Source organism: Neophocaena asiaeorientalis, unplaced genomic scaffold, assembly GCF_003031525.2.
Source record: "Neophocaena asiaeorientalis asiaeorientalis breed wild unplaced genomic scaffold, Neophocaena_asiaeorientalis_V1.1 scaffold597, whole genome shotgun sequence".
Lineage (NCBI taxonomy): Eukaryota > Metazoa > Chordata > Mammalia > Artiodactyla > Phocoenidae > Neophocaena > Neophocaena asiaeorientalis.
Genome location: NW_020172664.1, coordinates 1,306,697 through 1,319,968, shown reverse-complemented (window position 1 = coordinate 1,319,968; position 13,272 = coordinate 1,306,697). Strand labels below are relative to the sequence as shown.

Below are 13,272 nucleotides of genomic sequence, written 5' to 3'. Positions count from 1 at the left end.
ATGTGCTCAGCTTTCTGTTTTTCTGTAATTTATCATCAGTAGTCAGTTGCTTACAGCAAATGCCTCTTATAAAGGTGTGGAAAGCAGAAACAGAATAGGGAAGGAAATGGTTGAGGATACTTTAAAAAGCTGTTTATATCAGGTGATGTGCAAACCTGATCACAAACAACCTAGATTACCTAAGAAGTGGCAGATGCTACTCCAAAGCCCCTAGACATTCTTAAAAACTTTTGAGATACAGAAGTCCCTGAAAACTGGAAAGGTAAATATGTAGCACTTGCCTTTTTAAAAGAAAAAGGAGGTAATTTGAGAATTAGAAAATGATTCAATTTATAATGATTTACAACAGTCCCAGATAATCCAGAAGCTGGATTTTTAATTAGTGTAGACTCTGATTCTAGTTCAAAACATATATTGCCCTTTTTGGCCTATTGTTAGAAGTGGAGTAGCTTAGTAAGTGGCTCTGTGGTAGACTTAGGTTTTTCTAGGACCTACTTTGGTAAGGAGCAAGAAATGAAATACTTTGTCCTGGGACTTCCCTGGTGGCACAGTGGTTAAGAATCCACCTGCCAATGCAGGGAACATGAGTTTGATCCCTGCTCCGGGAAGATCCCACATGCCGCGGAGCAACTAAGTCCGTGCACCACAACTAAGCCTGCGTTCTAGAGCCCATGAGCCACAACTACTGAGGCCATGTGCCACAACTACAGAGTCCACATGCCACAACTACTGAAGCCCGCGTACCTAGAGCCCGTGCTCCGCATCAAGAGAAGCCACCGCGATGAGAAGCCCACTCACCGCAACAAAGAGTAGCCCCCACTCACCACAGCTAGAGAAAGCCCATGCATAGCAATGAAGACCCAACGCAGTCAAAAAAAAAAAAAAACACTTTGTCCTATCTAAAGTGAGGCTTTGATTGTGTCCCAAAGGACATTTTAAAAAATATATTTATTTATTTAGTTTCGGCTTCAGGAGTTGTGCATTGGCAGGCGGATTCTTAACCACTGCCACCAGGGAAGTCCCCCAAAGGACATTTTTCTGGGACAAATCAATAATTGCTTGGAACTTTTCATCTAAACTGATAGTTTTGGACTGGGAGGATATATTAAATCATATTTATAGAGCAAAAATCTATTTCTGTTGTACTGTGCTAGTTGCTGAGGAAGGGTTGTGGAATGGTTCTTAACCACTAGGATTTTTTAATCTAAAGGGGCAGATAACTACAAAGAAATAACCACAGTGTATAACAAATAGAAAAATGTGGTCCTGTAGACATGTTTGATTTGGTTTTATAGCATTTGGAATCTCACCTTTAGATTCGATTTATGCTCCATAGTCATCCTGCCTGCCACAGTCACCTTGCCAGTCATACTCATTTATGTTTCCCTGCCTGGACCCTGAAGGCATTTGGGTATTGCATCAATTTGGAGCATGGGTAGGGTTGCAATCAGCAGAGATGAGGGAAGGGAAGAACTGGTATAAACCCGTTCTTAGAAGCTAGAAAGCTCAAGATCAGAAAGTTCAGAGATCCTGAACCTAAAATGCAATGACCCAGCAGAAGGGATATAAAATCATATTTATTTATTTTGTGTTAATAAGCATGCATATTTTGTTTAAAAATCATGTTTGGTTTACATGTGTTTTGAATGTTTCTTCTGGGGGAAAATATAATTCTTTCTCGACAGTTGGTATCCGTTTCCTGAAATTCTGTCTTCAGCTTCTTTTTCTCTCATCTGAGCCGTAGCTTTCTGTGTGCTACTTTAGCTTTTATTATCTTTGTTTTAAATATATATTTATTTATTTGGCTGCTTCGGGTCTTAATTGTGGTACTCGGGATCTTCAGTCTTCGTTACAGCATGTGGAATCTTTTTAGTTGCGGCATGCAGGATCTAATTCCCTGACCAGGGATCAGGCTCGGGCCCCCTGCATAGGGAGCACAGAGTCTTAGCCACTGGACACCAGGGAAGTCCCAGCTTTTATTATCTAACTCTAGTTATCTTAAGAAGAGTTTTGGATTTGCCCCATGGAAATTGTTTAGGTGTAATTAACTGTAACTCCTACAGTAATCTGTATCTCTAATGGAACAGTTAGTATACTATTTGTGACCTGTTGACTTTAGAGCTATGAGATTATGCATCCCTGATTTATACTACGTGTTGACTATGTTCTTTTATGAAGAAATATCTTTTAGGGACTTCCCTTTCAGTCCAGTGGTTAAGACTCCATACTTCCACTGCAGGGGGCATGGGTTTGATTCCCGGTGTGGAACTAAGATCCCTCATGCCCCGTGGCGTGGCCAAAAAAAAAAAAAGTTTTCTAGAACTTTATGAAAACTTCAGTTCTTATAATTAATATAAACTTTCTTTCACTTTTTACATTTGACCTCTTAGTTCATTGTGGAGCAGATCTCGAGCTTTGTTTAATCCAGAGTGTTATTGGTCAAGAGGTAATATATGATTTGCATGTATATAAGGCAACCAAGCATATCCTAAAACCTACAACTTTTATTTTTGAATCACAGTAATATTGTATAATGAAAAACCTAGTGATAAGTAGCCATTTCATTAAATTAAGTTGAAGCATGAGGAAGCAAATCATTTTTCTTTTTTAATTGATTTAGGTGCCAAATACAAGGCTACAACAACTTTCCTTAATTGTCACACTGATATCTAAAATATGTAAATAAAAAATCGTAATTTTTAAAATTGGCTCCTCTTTCTGCCTGTCTGATTTTTTATGGTGGTACCACCATTTTTCTTGCTTCCTTTCCTGGAAAATCTGGAGTTATCTTAGATGTATTTCTTTTTAACTGCTCCTGTCATATCCCTTACTGCATCAAAATGATTACGAGGTTTCTATGTTTAGTCTTATCTACTTTTTTTCCCTCTGTCTATAGTATCACTAGTGACGTTGACTAACGAGTTGGATGCTATATGCTACTAACATTTAGAAATTTCCAGATTAATAGCATAGGTTATCAAAGCATCACTTCTTGAATTAAGAGCAGGAAGAAATTAGCTAGGGAGGACACCTTCATTTTGACAATTCCAACTTCATCTCCTGCTTAGATTTTTAAGGCTCAGAAAAATGTCATAGAAGTGTTCCCCTTGCTCCAAATGAGTAATATTAAATGTAACCTTTCTTCTTCTAGAATGTTCAATAAAATGTTTTAAGCCACTTGTATTAATCAAGGAAACTAAAAGAAAATTGACAAGAAATGATAGAAAACCCAACTCGAACCATCTTAAACAATAGAGGGAAATTATTAGCCACTATGACTGGAAGGTCCAAGAATAGGTCAGATTCCATGTAAGGCAGAGCCAACTGCTCAGGAAATGTCACCAAGGACCCAGAGTCCTTTTATCTTTGAACTCCACTTTATGCAGTTTTGGCCTCATCTTCAGACTGTACATGGTGGGGCAGCAGCTATAGGCTTTCTCCTCTGGTAGTAAAATGGCTGCGAGGTCACAGTTCCAAACCTTATATCCTCATGCACTATCATCTAGAAGAGTGTGTCCCTCTACTAGCTGCTAAGGAACTACCTGTGGGTAAGAGGATGACCATGGTTAGTTGACTTAAACTCATCAGGATCCATCCTTGGCACTAGATCAGTCCTATCCAGACCAAATAGAGCTGTGAATGGGAGCAGAGTGATTTTTCCAAAATGCATCTGGGGACTTTTCCAAGAAGGAGGAATGGATGATAGACAGTAAATCATAGATGTTTACTAAAATACTCAGTGATATTACTACTTATCTTTTATTCAGAACACACATGCTTATTGGCCTGTGAGGTCTAGCATGGAGTTTGTGCATATGTCTGTTTTAAAACGTTCTTAGGGTGATTCTGTTGCAAACCTGTGGTTAAGAACCACTGATAGGGCTTCCCTGGTGGCGCAGTGGTTGAGAGTCCGCCTGCCAATGCAGGGGACATGGGTCCGGTCTGGGAGGATCCCACATGCCACAGAGCGGCTGGGCCCGTGAGCCATGGCCGCTGAGCCTGTGCATCCGGAGCCTGTGCTCCGCAACGGGAGAGGTCACAACAGTGAGAGGCCCGCGTACCGGAAAAAAAAGAAAAAAAAAGAACCACTGATAGCATGGTATCACTTACTTCTTGTACATTGAAATAAAAAATAGTTCTCAAGTTATGTGGCGTACATTTATGTCTCCAGAGGGCACTGTTTCTTTAACAAGCAAAGGAGGAATTTAATTGCTTTGTTTATAAGCTGAATCTTTTAAAATTTAAGTTAGGAGTTAGTTGATATGTTCTTGACTTTCTGGTCAGGTCATAAGGATTGAAGAGTATTTCAGTTTCACCTGTAGTATAACTACCCAGGAAGTCCAAACTAATTTTCTTAACAGCCTCTGAATAACAATTAATGATCTCTTTTAGAAATATCTTACCAAATAATTCAGTGTATCCTTGTGTATAAATACAGGAAAAGTTACAATGAAATCTTTTTCTGTGTTTCTTTCCTTGCTCCTATTTCTTTAAAAATAAAATGTAGTGAGTCAGGTCATGCACCTGTTTTGTAATGATTATATTTGTCTGGTTTATAAAATAAGCGGAATCCTTAGTCCTTAGCAAAGTCCTTTCAGGTGTTAACTTTAAAACGTGTTTCTGGACTTCCCTGGTGGCGCAGTGGTTATAAAAAAAAAAAAAAAAGAGTCTGCCTGCCAATGCAGAGGACACAGGTTTGATCCCTGGTCTGGGAAGATCTCACATGCAACTAACCCCATGCGCCACAACTACTGAAGCCCATGCTCTTTAGGGCCCGCATGCCACAACTACTGAAGCCCGCGAGGCTAGAGCCCGTACTATGCAACAAGAGAAGCCACTGCAATGAAGTGGCTACTGAAGCCTGTGCACCGCAACTAGAGTAGCCCCCGCTCACCACAACTAGAGAAAGCCTGCACAGAGCAACGAAGACCCAATGCAGCCAAAAAAAAAGAAAAGAAACACGTTTCTGCCTAGAACTGCTGTCCGAAATTTTTCTTTCACATAGCACAGCCACTGACTGCCTTAGATTTCTTTGTTATTATAGCCTGTTGAAAGTACTAATAAGCTTCTAAAAATAAAAAACACTTCTCTCCCAAACTTCATTTAAATTTATCTTAATCTGGATAGTATATGGGAAAAGTGGAACCTGTTCTTGATGTCACCTCAGAAAAGTAGATCAATCAGCAAATTTCTAAATAGTAACAGCAAAACGTAATAAATAAATTTTGAGTTTTTTCCGTTTATTTTTGCTTAGTTCTTTTTTTAGAAAATTAGTGGGTTTTGAATCACTTTATCCAGAAAGCATATAATGACTTTATTTGACTATAATGTGAATAGTTTCATCATCATCACTTTTATAATTTTTCTTCCTTCAGATAAATACAGCATTTGTTTTCTTTCATGACTTCAAATTTTCTAGATTTTTGGACCCTCCCTCCATCTCAAATTTTGGTTAATATTTTAATTGTCCCATATTGCTTTTTAAAAAATCTAGGAAAATGCGAAATAACATCTTCTTTATTTTAATGAAATTCTGTAGAGTAAAAAGGGAAATTAAGTATACCATTGATTTTAAAGGTAGATTTAAATTAGGATTTTAAAAGAATAGCCATTTAAAAAAAAATCTAGAATTTCACGAAGTTGTTTAGCTCTGTGAGTTTGGAAGAAAGGGGTCCCTTGATACTGGTTTTTAAAATTTTGTTAGGTATCTTGTTCCCTTTTTGCCTATGTTAGAGGCATCCCAGAAAAGCAAGAGAAATCATATGTAGCAGTCTGAGTGCAGCAGATAGAGAATGTAGTAGAAGATGGGAGCAGTGAGACTCCAAATTTTCTTTGCCTGGTGATAGAAGGGAAGTGGGTTGAGCATTATGGGATGCTTATACAGTTCTGAGCTTTAAGCCTCCTTTATCCAGCTGCCTTCTAGAATTGCAGAGATTCAGTAAAGGTAATGAGACATGAAACAGAGGGGGCTGATGATGAACACTGGGGCAAAATGCAAAGTGGTAATAATAAACACTTTTATATTGCTTTGAGAAATTGACATATAAGTGGTATCATTAATGTGTGTAATGGTTTAGTTCTGTAGGCCATAAGCATTTGCCGTCTTGGGTACCTGCCCCTAATGCTGTTCAGCAGGCTAAAGAGAGAGATATATTATTGCCATGACTAATTGCTGCACATTAAATATGGCCCCCTTGCCATCTCACCACTGTTTCATGTTTTAAAAAATTATTCTGTGAATGTTTAATACCCAATTGTTTTCTCCCTTACATGCAAATAACTACAATTAAGTTAAGCTAATTGGGCAATTTGAAAGGCTTGAGATTATACTAATTGTCTCAATACAGTTCATTTAAGAACTGTAAACATTTATTGAGCATTACTAAGTACCCAACACTAGTAGGTGCAAGGAAACTAACTTTTTCTGAGCACCTACTAGGTACCAAGTACTGTTAGGTATTTTACATTAATGGTAGAAACTTGTGTAATGCCCAGAACAGCTCTCTGAGTGATGATGATGCTCTTTTCATAGATGAAAAGCTAGGATTTACAAAAGTTAAGTAATTTGCTCAAGATGTAAAGATAAGTGGAATAGTGGCCATCGAACCTCTTCTTATTTTCTCAAACCCCTGGCCCGTATTTTTTATAGATAATTTTTCCATTATTCATTATTAGCAAGATGGTGATTTCTTTTTTTTTTTTGGTGATTTCTTTTAATGACTACAAATTTCTTGACACTTCTGTCCTTAAGAAGTGGAGATCTATGTCCCCTCCCCTGGAATCTGGGCAGGCTTGTGACTGCTTTAACCAGTAGATGACAGGGAAAACAATGTTGTGAGACTCTGAGGCTAGGACATAAAAGGCAATGTTTCCACCTTAATGCATGGAAAACACATGCTTGGAGGCCTGAGCTGCCATGTAAAAAGTCCAGGTACCCTGTAGCCACCATGCTGTGGGGAAGCCAAGCCATATGGGGAGTCTGCCTATCCAGACATGTGAGTGAAGAAACCTCCAGGTGATTCTAATTCCCCGCTGTTGAGCCTCATTCTCAGCCTTCAAGTCATCCCAGTTGAGGTCCTGGATAGACTGGAATGAAGTCATCCTTACTGTTCCTTGTCTGCATTCCTAACCCATGGAATCTGTGAGCATAATAAAATGCTTGTTATGTTAAGTCACTAAGATTTGGGAGGTAGTTTGTTACTCAACAATAGTAACTGGAACAGCAAGTGACATAAACCTTTCCAGCCCGCATGATCTCTCCTTTTTCACTACACTTTTACTACACATGTAGTCATTACTAATTTGTTAATATTTATTCATCCTGTGATTATTTCATTTGAGGTACTTTTCTATCCCAACTAGGTTATAAACTTCTTTGAGGCAGGAGTGATTAAAAAAATTTTTTTAACAAGTGCTCGTCAACTGTCTACTCTGTTGCAAGCACTGTTCTAGGTGCTGAGGATTAATCAGTGAACAGAAACAGATGCAAACTTTCTGCCTTAATGGGGCTTACATTTTAGTGGGTGTTTTGTACCTACATTACCTAAGAGTATCAAATTTATAGTGGCTGATACAGTGTTATTGATAAACTCTAATGTTAAACTCCTCAATCTTAAGATTTTTCTGAGTAGAGTTGCATTGCATTAGAAATGTTAACAGAGCTTAAGTTGCTGTAGTTAATTTTATTTTGAGTCAGAACTCATTTAGCTACTGTCATATTTAATAATTATTAAAATTTCAGTTAATATCATTACCTTATCTTAAGTTTCTGTTTATTTAAAATAATGTTTGTTTTCCTTTATAGTTGAGAAGAGACACTGTTGAAAGTTTTTTTTATCGTGTCAAATTTGTGTTAGACCTCTGAGTAGGAAGAACAGAAAAATCTTTCTTGGAATTCCTGTTTCAATCCTACTGTGTAGGCAAGCATGCAAATGGAAAGATGCCTACCAGTAGTTAGTTTTCTTCAACCCAACGTGAGTAGTAAGTGGTTAGACATTGTGAAAATTAGAGAGGGAGCCAAAAAAGCATTGAAATGCGAAAATGGTACGTTTTGATTGTCCATGTTTACCTTCTCTTACACTGTTCTTTTTTTGAAAATTTCTTAAGGCACACAAACCAAGATACCAAAGTAAGAGTTCCTGATTATATTATTAAAAGTTACAACTCAAATGACATCCCTTCTACAAAGCTTTTTATCAAATAAGAAGTAATTATTTCCTCCTTTGTTTACTCAGCATGCTTTGTTTTAAACCTCTGATGTAGCACTAATCATGTTTTGTAATATTGTATCTCTTCCTGGATTGTGAGATCCTTGAGGGTGGGAGATATCTGTGTCTTTGTACTGCTGTTATTCATAGACATGATATAAATGATATATTAGGTTAAGCTGTATGCAAATATATTATGGGACTGATAATGGTGAGTGATACTTAGGTCTCTTCTTAGTCAAGATATGAATCTAAATAAATATTAGTTGTTGTTTTTTTCTTTTTGGCTGTGATGTGTGGCTTGTGGGATCTTAGTTCCCCGACCAGGGATTGAACCTGTGCCCTCGGCAGTGAAAGCTCAGAGTCCCAACCACTCGACTGCCAGGGAATTCCCAATAAGTATTAGTTTTGCCAGAAATATCACAAACCACCACCACCACTGCCCCCAGCCACCATCAAATTAAATCTCGCTCTCAGCTCTACTAGCCAGAGTGGCAAGTTGTCCACCCTCCTTAAGGTGATAAAAGGAATTCCAGAGCCTTTTACAGTCTAAAAAAAGACTGAGAGAAAGGCAGAGATTGTTCTAGTTTTAACTTTCAAAATGCTTTTTGTCCAAGTCTGTGTGATCCTTTAAAAGAGAAGCATAGGCGTGAAGATCTTTTGCCTTGGTTCCAAAAGACACAATGCCTAATCTTCAGTCCCCCAACATCCCTCATGCTGTTCTGTCAGAGTGCCGCTGTCTAAGTGAGAACCCACAACTCTTATTTCTTCTTCGAGCTTCTTAAGTTGGAAGTTTAGGTTATTGATGTGAGATCTTTCTTCATTTATAATATAGGCATGTATAGCTATAAATTTCTCTCTAAGCACGTCTTTCATTGCATCCTGTACATTTTGATAGTGTGCTTTTATTTTTGTTTATCGCAGTATTTTTTGTTTTTTGTTTGTTTATTTTCTTGGCCTCACTGTGTGGCATGTGGAACTTCCCCGACCACATCGAATCTGCGCCCATTGCGGTGGAAGCGCTGAGTCTTAACCACTGGACCACCAGGGAAGTCTCTCAAAGTAGTTTTTGATTTTGATCATGATTTCTTCTTTGACCCATTAGTTATTTATTGGAGTCTCTTGTTTAACTTCCATGTATTTGTGAATTTTCCAGCGCCTTCTATTATTAATTTCTAATTCCATTCCGTTGTGGTCAGAGAGCATACTTTGTATGATTTCAGTACTTTAAAGGTTTGTTTTATGACCTAACGTATGCTCTGTTCTGGATAGTGTCCTACGTTCACTTGAGAATAATGCATGGTCTGCTAATGTTGAGTTGAATGTTTAGTAGATGTCTGTTAGGTCTAGCTGGTTGATATTGTTGATCTAATCTTCTTTGTCTTCTGCCTACTCAGATTTGCTGTTGAACCCCTGTAATGACTTTTTCATTTCATTTATTGTATTTTTCAACTGCAGATTGTGGCTCATGGGGCCAGCTGCTCCGCGGCATGTGGGATCTTCCCAGACCAGGGCTCGAACCCATGTCCCCTGCATTGGCAGGCAGATTCTCAACCACTGCGCCACCAGGGAAGCCCAGGTTCTTCTTTTTTAAAAGTAATTTCTGTCTCTTAATTTATAGTCAATTTTGTGAGGTATTGTTCTCATATTTTCCTTTAGTTCTTTGGTTATTTTAAATAGCTGATTTTAAACCTTTGTCTTATAGACCAGTGTCTCATAGTTTCTTGTCTCTTTGTGTAACTTGTAAATTTTGTTGAAAACGGGACATTTAAAATAATGTAACATGGATGGACCTAGAGATTGACAGACTAAGTGAAGTAAGTCAGACAGAGAAAGACAAATATATGATTTCGCTTATATGTGGAATCTAAAAAAAAAGGTACAAAAAAAAAAAGGTACAAATGAACTTATTTGCAAAACAGAAGTAGAGTCACAGATGTAGAAAACAAACATATGATTACCAGGGGATAAGGGGGCGCAGGGATAAATTGGGAGATTGGGATTGAGATATACACACTACTAATAGTAAAATAGATAACTAATAAGAACCTACTGTATAGCACAGGAGACTCTACTTAATACTCTGTAATAGCCTATATGGGAAAAGAATCTTAAAAAAGAGTGAATATATGTATATGTATAACTGATTCACTTTGCTCTACACCTGAAACTAACACAACGTTGTAAATCAACTATACTCCAATAATATTTTTTAAATAAATAAATTAATTAAATAATGTAATGTGGCAATTCTGGAAGTCAGATTCTCTTCTCTCCTCAAAGTTTGTTGTTTCTTCTTGGTGGTTGGTTGGTTGTTTCATGACTTCTCTGAATTAATTCTGTAAAGTCTGTATTTTTTGTTGTGTGTGGCCACTTAAGTCTCTGCTTGGTTAGCTTAGTGGCCAGCTAATGATTGGACATAGATTTCCTTAAAAACCTGGAACCAATCAGTCTCCCAGTCTTTGCTAAGGAACTCTCTGTGTGTATTGGGGCATGCCTTCAGCAATCAGGCATTTGATAACTCTGCATTAGCCTTCACTTCCTGCTTGCACAGAGCTTCAGGGTCAGCTGTAAATGAGAGCTTAGAGCTTTCTCAGGTCTTTCCTGAGCAGGTGAACAGCCCTACGCATGTACATAGTCTTCTAGGTTCCCAGGAATATGTCAGAGCTTTTCAAAGCCATCTATGGACATCTCATTCCCCAGTTTTTCCTTTTAAGCTTTTTGGTTAGCTTATTGTATACCCTAGCTGTTATCTACCACCTGAGGTATCTGTAATGTTAAACAATTGCCTATAATTGTTTTTAACAAATGCCCCCAAGAAAAAGGCTTTCTGCTCTGGACAATCACCAGTTTAGGTCATATAAAGACATCTCTTCAAGTGATGTCGTCCAGGGAACCACCAGATAGGTCAAATAATTTTCTGGGAATGTGGCTTTGAAGGAGCTCCAGTCCATTCTGCCCCACTTTGTTCACTGACAGGCTGCTGGTTTGCACCACAGTTGTGGGATGTTGATTTTCAAGGATACTGTGGAACTGGACCCGGGCAAGGAGAGTGGAAATGGGGCACATCAAAACATCACAAAGCTTGTTTCCTTAACAAGATTCAGAAATTTTTCATGAATAATGCTGCTTGAATTGCTACAAGTTTTGAATTAATTTCCAGACTTCTAGAAAAATTGATTTTTGACAACTTTTGCTAGTTTTCTTGATGCTTTTATGGATCAGAAAATGTTTGTATATCCTTACTCGGCTATTTTTGCATCACTCCCTTTGTTTCTTTTCTCCTCCTTTGAGAAGTTAACTATTTTGCAGGCAGCGGTGGGGGTGGGGGGCTATTTGACTCAAAACACCAGTAAGTTTCATTTCTTCTGTGATGGTCCAACTTAATTTCCCTCAGTGAGTCAACAGATGGGAGTGGTCTTCTGCATTCTTGACAACTTCCGTTTTCCATTTCTTAGAGCTGTGAGAACAATTCAGAATTGATAACTAATAAGTTCTACTACCAGATAAAGACAAAAAAGGTGATAGTAAGGTTGGAAAAAAGTGATATCTACTCAAATAAATAGAGTACTTCCAGCCAAAAATCCAACAGTTTTCTTGGACTTTGAATAAATATTTAAAATGTTAGACCAAAGAAAAATAAAAAACAAAATTTAGAATTTTAAGAAAACTTGTTTTATTAACTGCTTCTATAACTGTTTCTTACTTTTTATGTTGTCTCCTGTCAGGATGCCCGACATGCAGCAGAAGGAGAAATATATACCAAACTTAATCAGAAAATTGATGAATTTGTTCAGCTTGCTGATTATGACTGGACAATGTCTGAGCCAGATGGAAGAGCTAGTGGTTACTTAATGGATCTTATTAATTTTTTGAGAAGCATCTTTCAAGTGTTTACTCATTTGCCTGTAAGTATAAAAAAATTTCAAAAAATTGTTATAATTTTGCTTTCTGAAGTATATTTTAGAATTCAATTTTAGTTGGAGGCTTACTTGTTTAAACCAACTTCCTAGCTTGAATATTTCTTTTCTATTTTTATAAATCAATTTGTGAAGAATCTTAGCCATTTTTTATTGAGTAAAAATTGGTATATAACATTTATATAAATTTCAGATGTATAACATTATAAATCAATATTTTATACACTACAGTGACCACCACCATAAGTCTAGTTACCATCCCCTTCACCCACTTCACCCTTCCCCCGACCCCTACCCCTCTGGTAACCACCAATCTATTCTCTGTATCTTTGAGTTTGTCTTTATTTTGTTTGATTCCACATACAAATGCAATATACAGTATTTGTCTTTCTCCATCTGACTTATTTCACTTAGCATAATACTCTCAAGGTCCATCCATGTTGTCACAAATGGCAAAATTTCTTTCTTTTTTATAGCTGTATAGCATTCTGTTGTATACATGTGCTACATTTTCTTTATCTGTTCATCCATTGATGGACCCTTAGGTTGTTCTCATATCTTGGCTATTATTAGTTATGCTTCAGTGATCATAGGGGTGCATATACTTTCAAATCTGTGTCTTCCTGTTTCTCCAAATAAATATGCAGAACTAGAACAGCTGGATCATATGGCAGTTCTACTTTTAATTTTTTGAGGACTCTCCCTACTGTTTTCCATAGGGGCTGCACCAGTTTACATTGTCACCAACAGCATATGAGGGTTCCCTTTTCTCCACATTTTCTCCAATACTTATTATTTCTGGTTGTTTTGATAATAGCCATTCTAATAAATGTGAGGTGATATCTCATTGAAGTTTTGATTTGCATTTTCCTGATGATTAGTGATGTTGAACATCTTTTCTTGTGCCTGTTGGCCATCTGTATGTCGTCTTTAGAAAAATATCTATTCAGATCTTCTGTCCAGTTTTTCAGCTATTTGTTTTTTTGTTGTTGAGTTGTGTGAGTTCTTTATATATCTTGGATATTAACCCCTTATTGGGTATACGATTTGCAAATATCTTCTCCCATTGCCTTTTCATTTTGTTGATGGTTTCCTTCACTGTGCAGAAGCTTTTTAGTTTCATGTGGCACATTTATTTTTGCTTT

At 37.4% G+C, this 13,272-nt stretch overlaps 1 protein-coding gene across 10 annotated transcripts in view; it reads left to right on the top strand.

Moving 5' to 3' along the window:
* Nucleotides 1–13,272, top strand: part of EXOC6 (exocyst complex component 6) — a 192,321-nt gene that overhangs the window by 104,422 nt on the left and 74,627 nt on the right. For all 10 annotated transcript variants that reach the window (XR_003002485.1, XM_024739500.1, XM_024739505.1 and 7 more), the window contains exon 18: nucleotides 11,936–12,115. Coding sequence is in view for 9 of the 10 variants with exons in the window: in XM_024739500.1 (XP_024595268.1) it covers nucleotides 11,936–12,115 (180 nt within the window). In the remaining variant the exon portion in view is untranslated. The remainder of the gene's footprint in view (nucleotides 1–11,935; nucleotides 12,116–13,272) is intronic.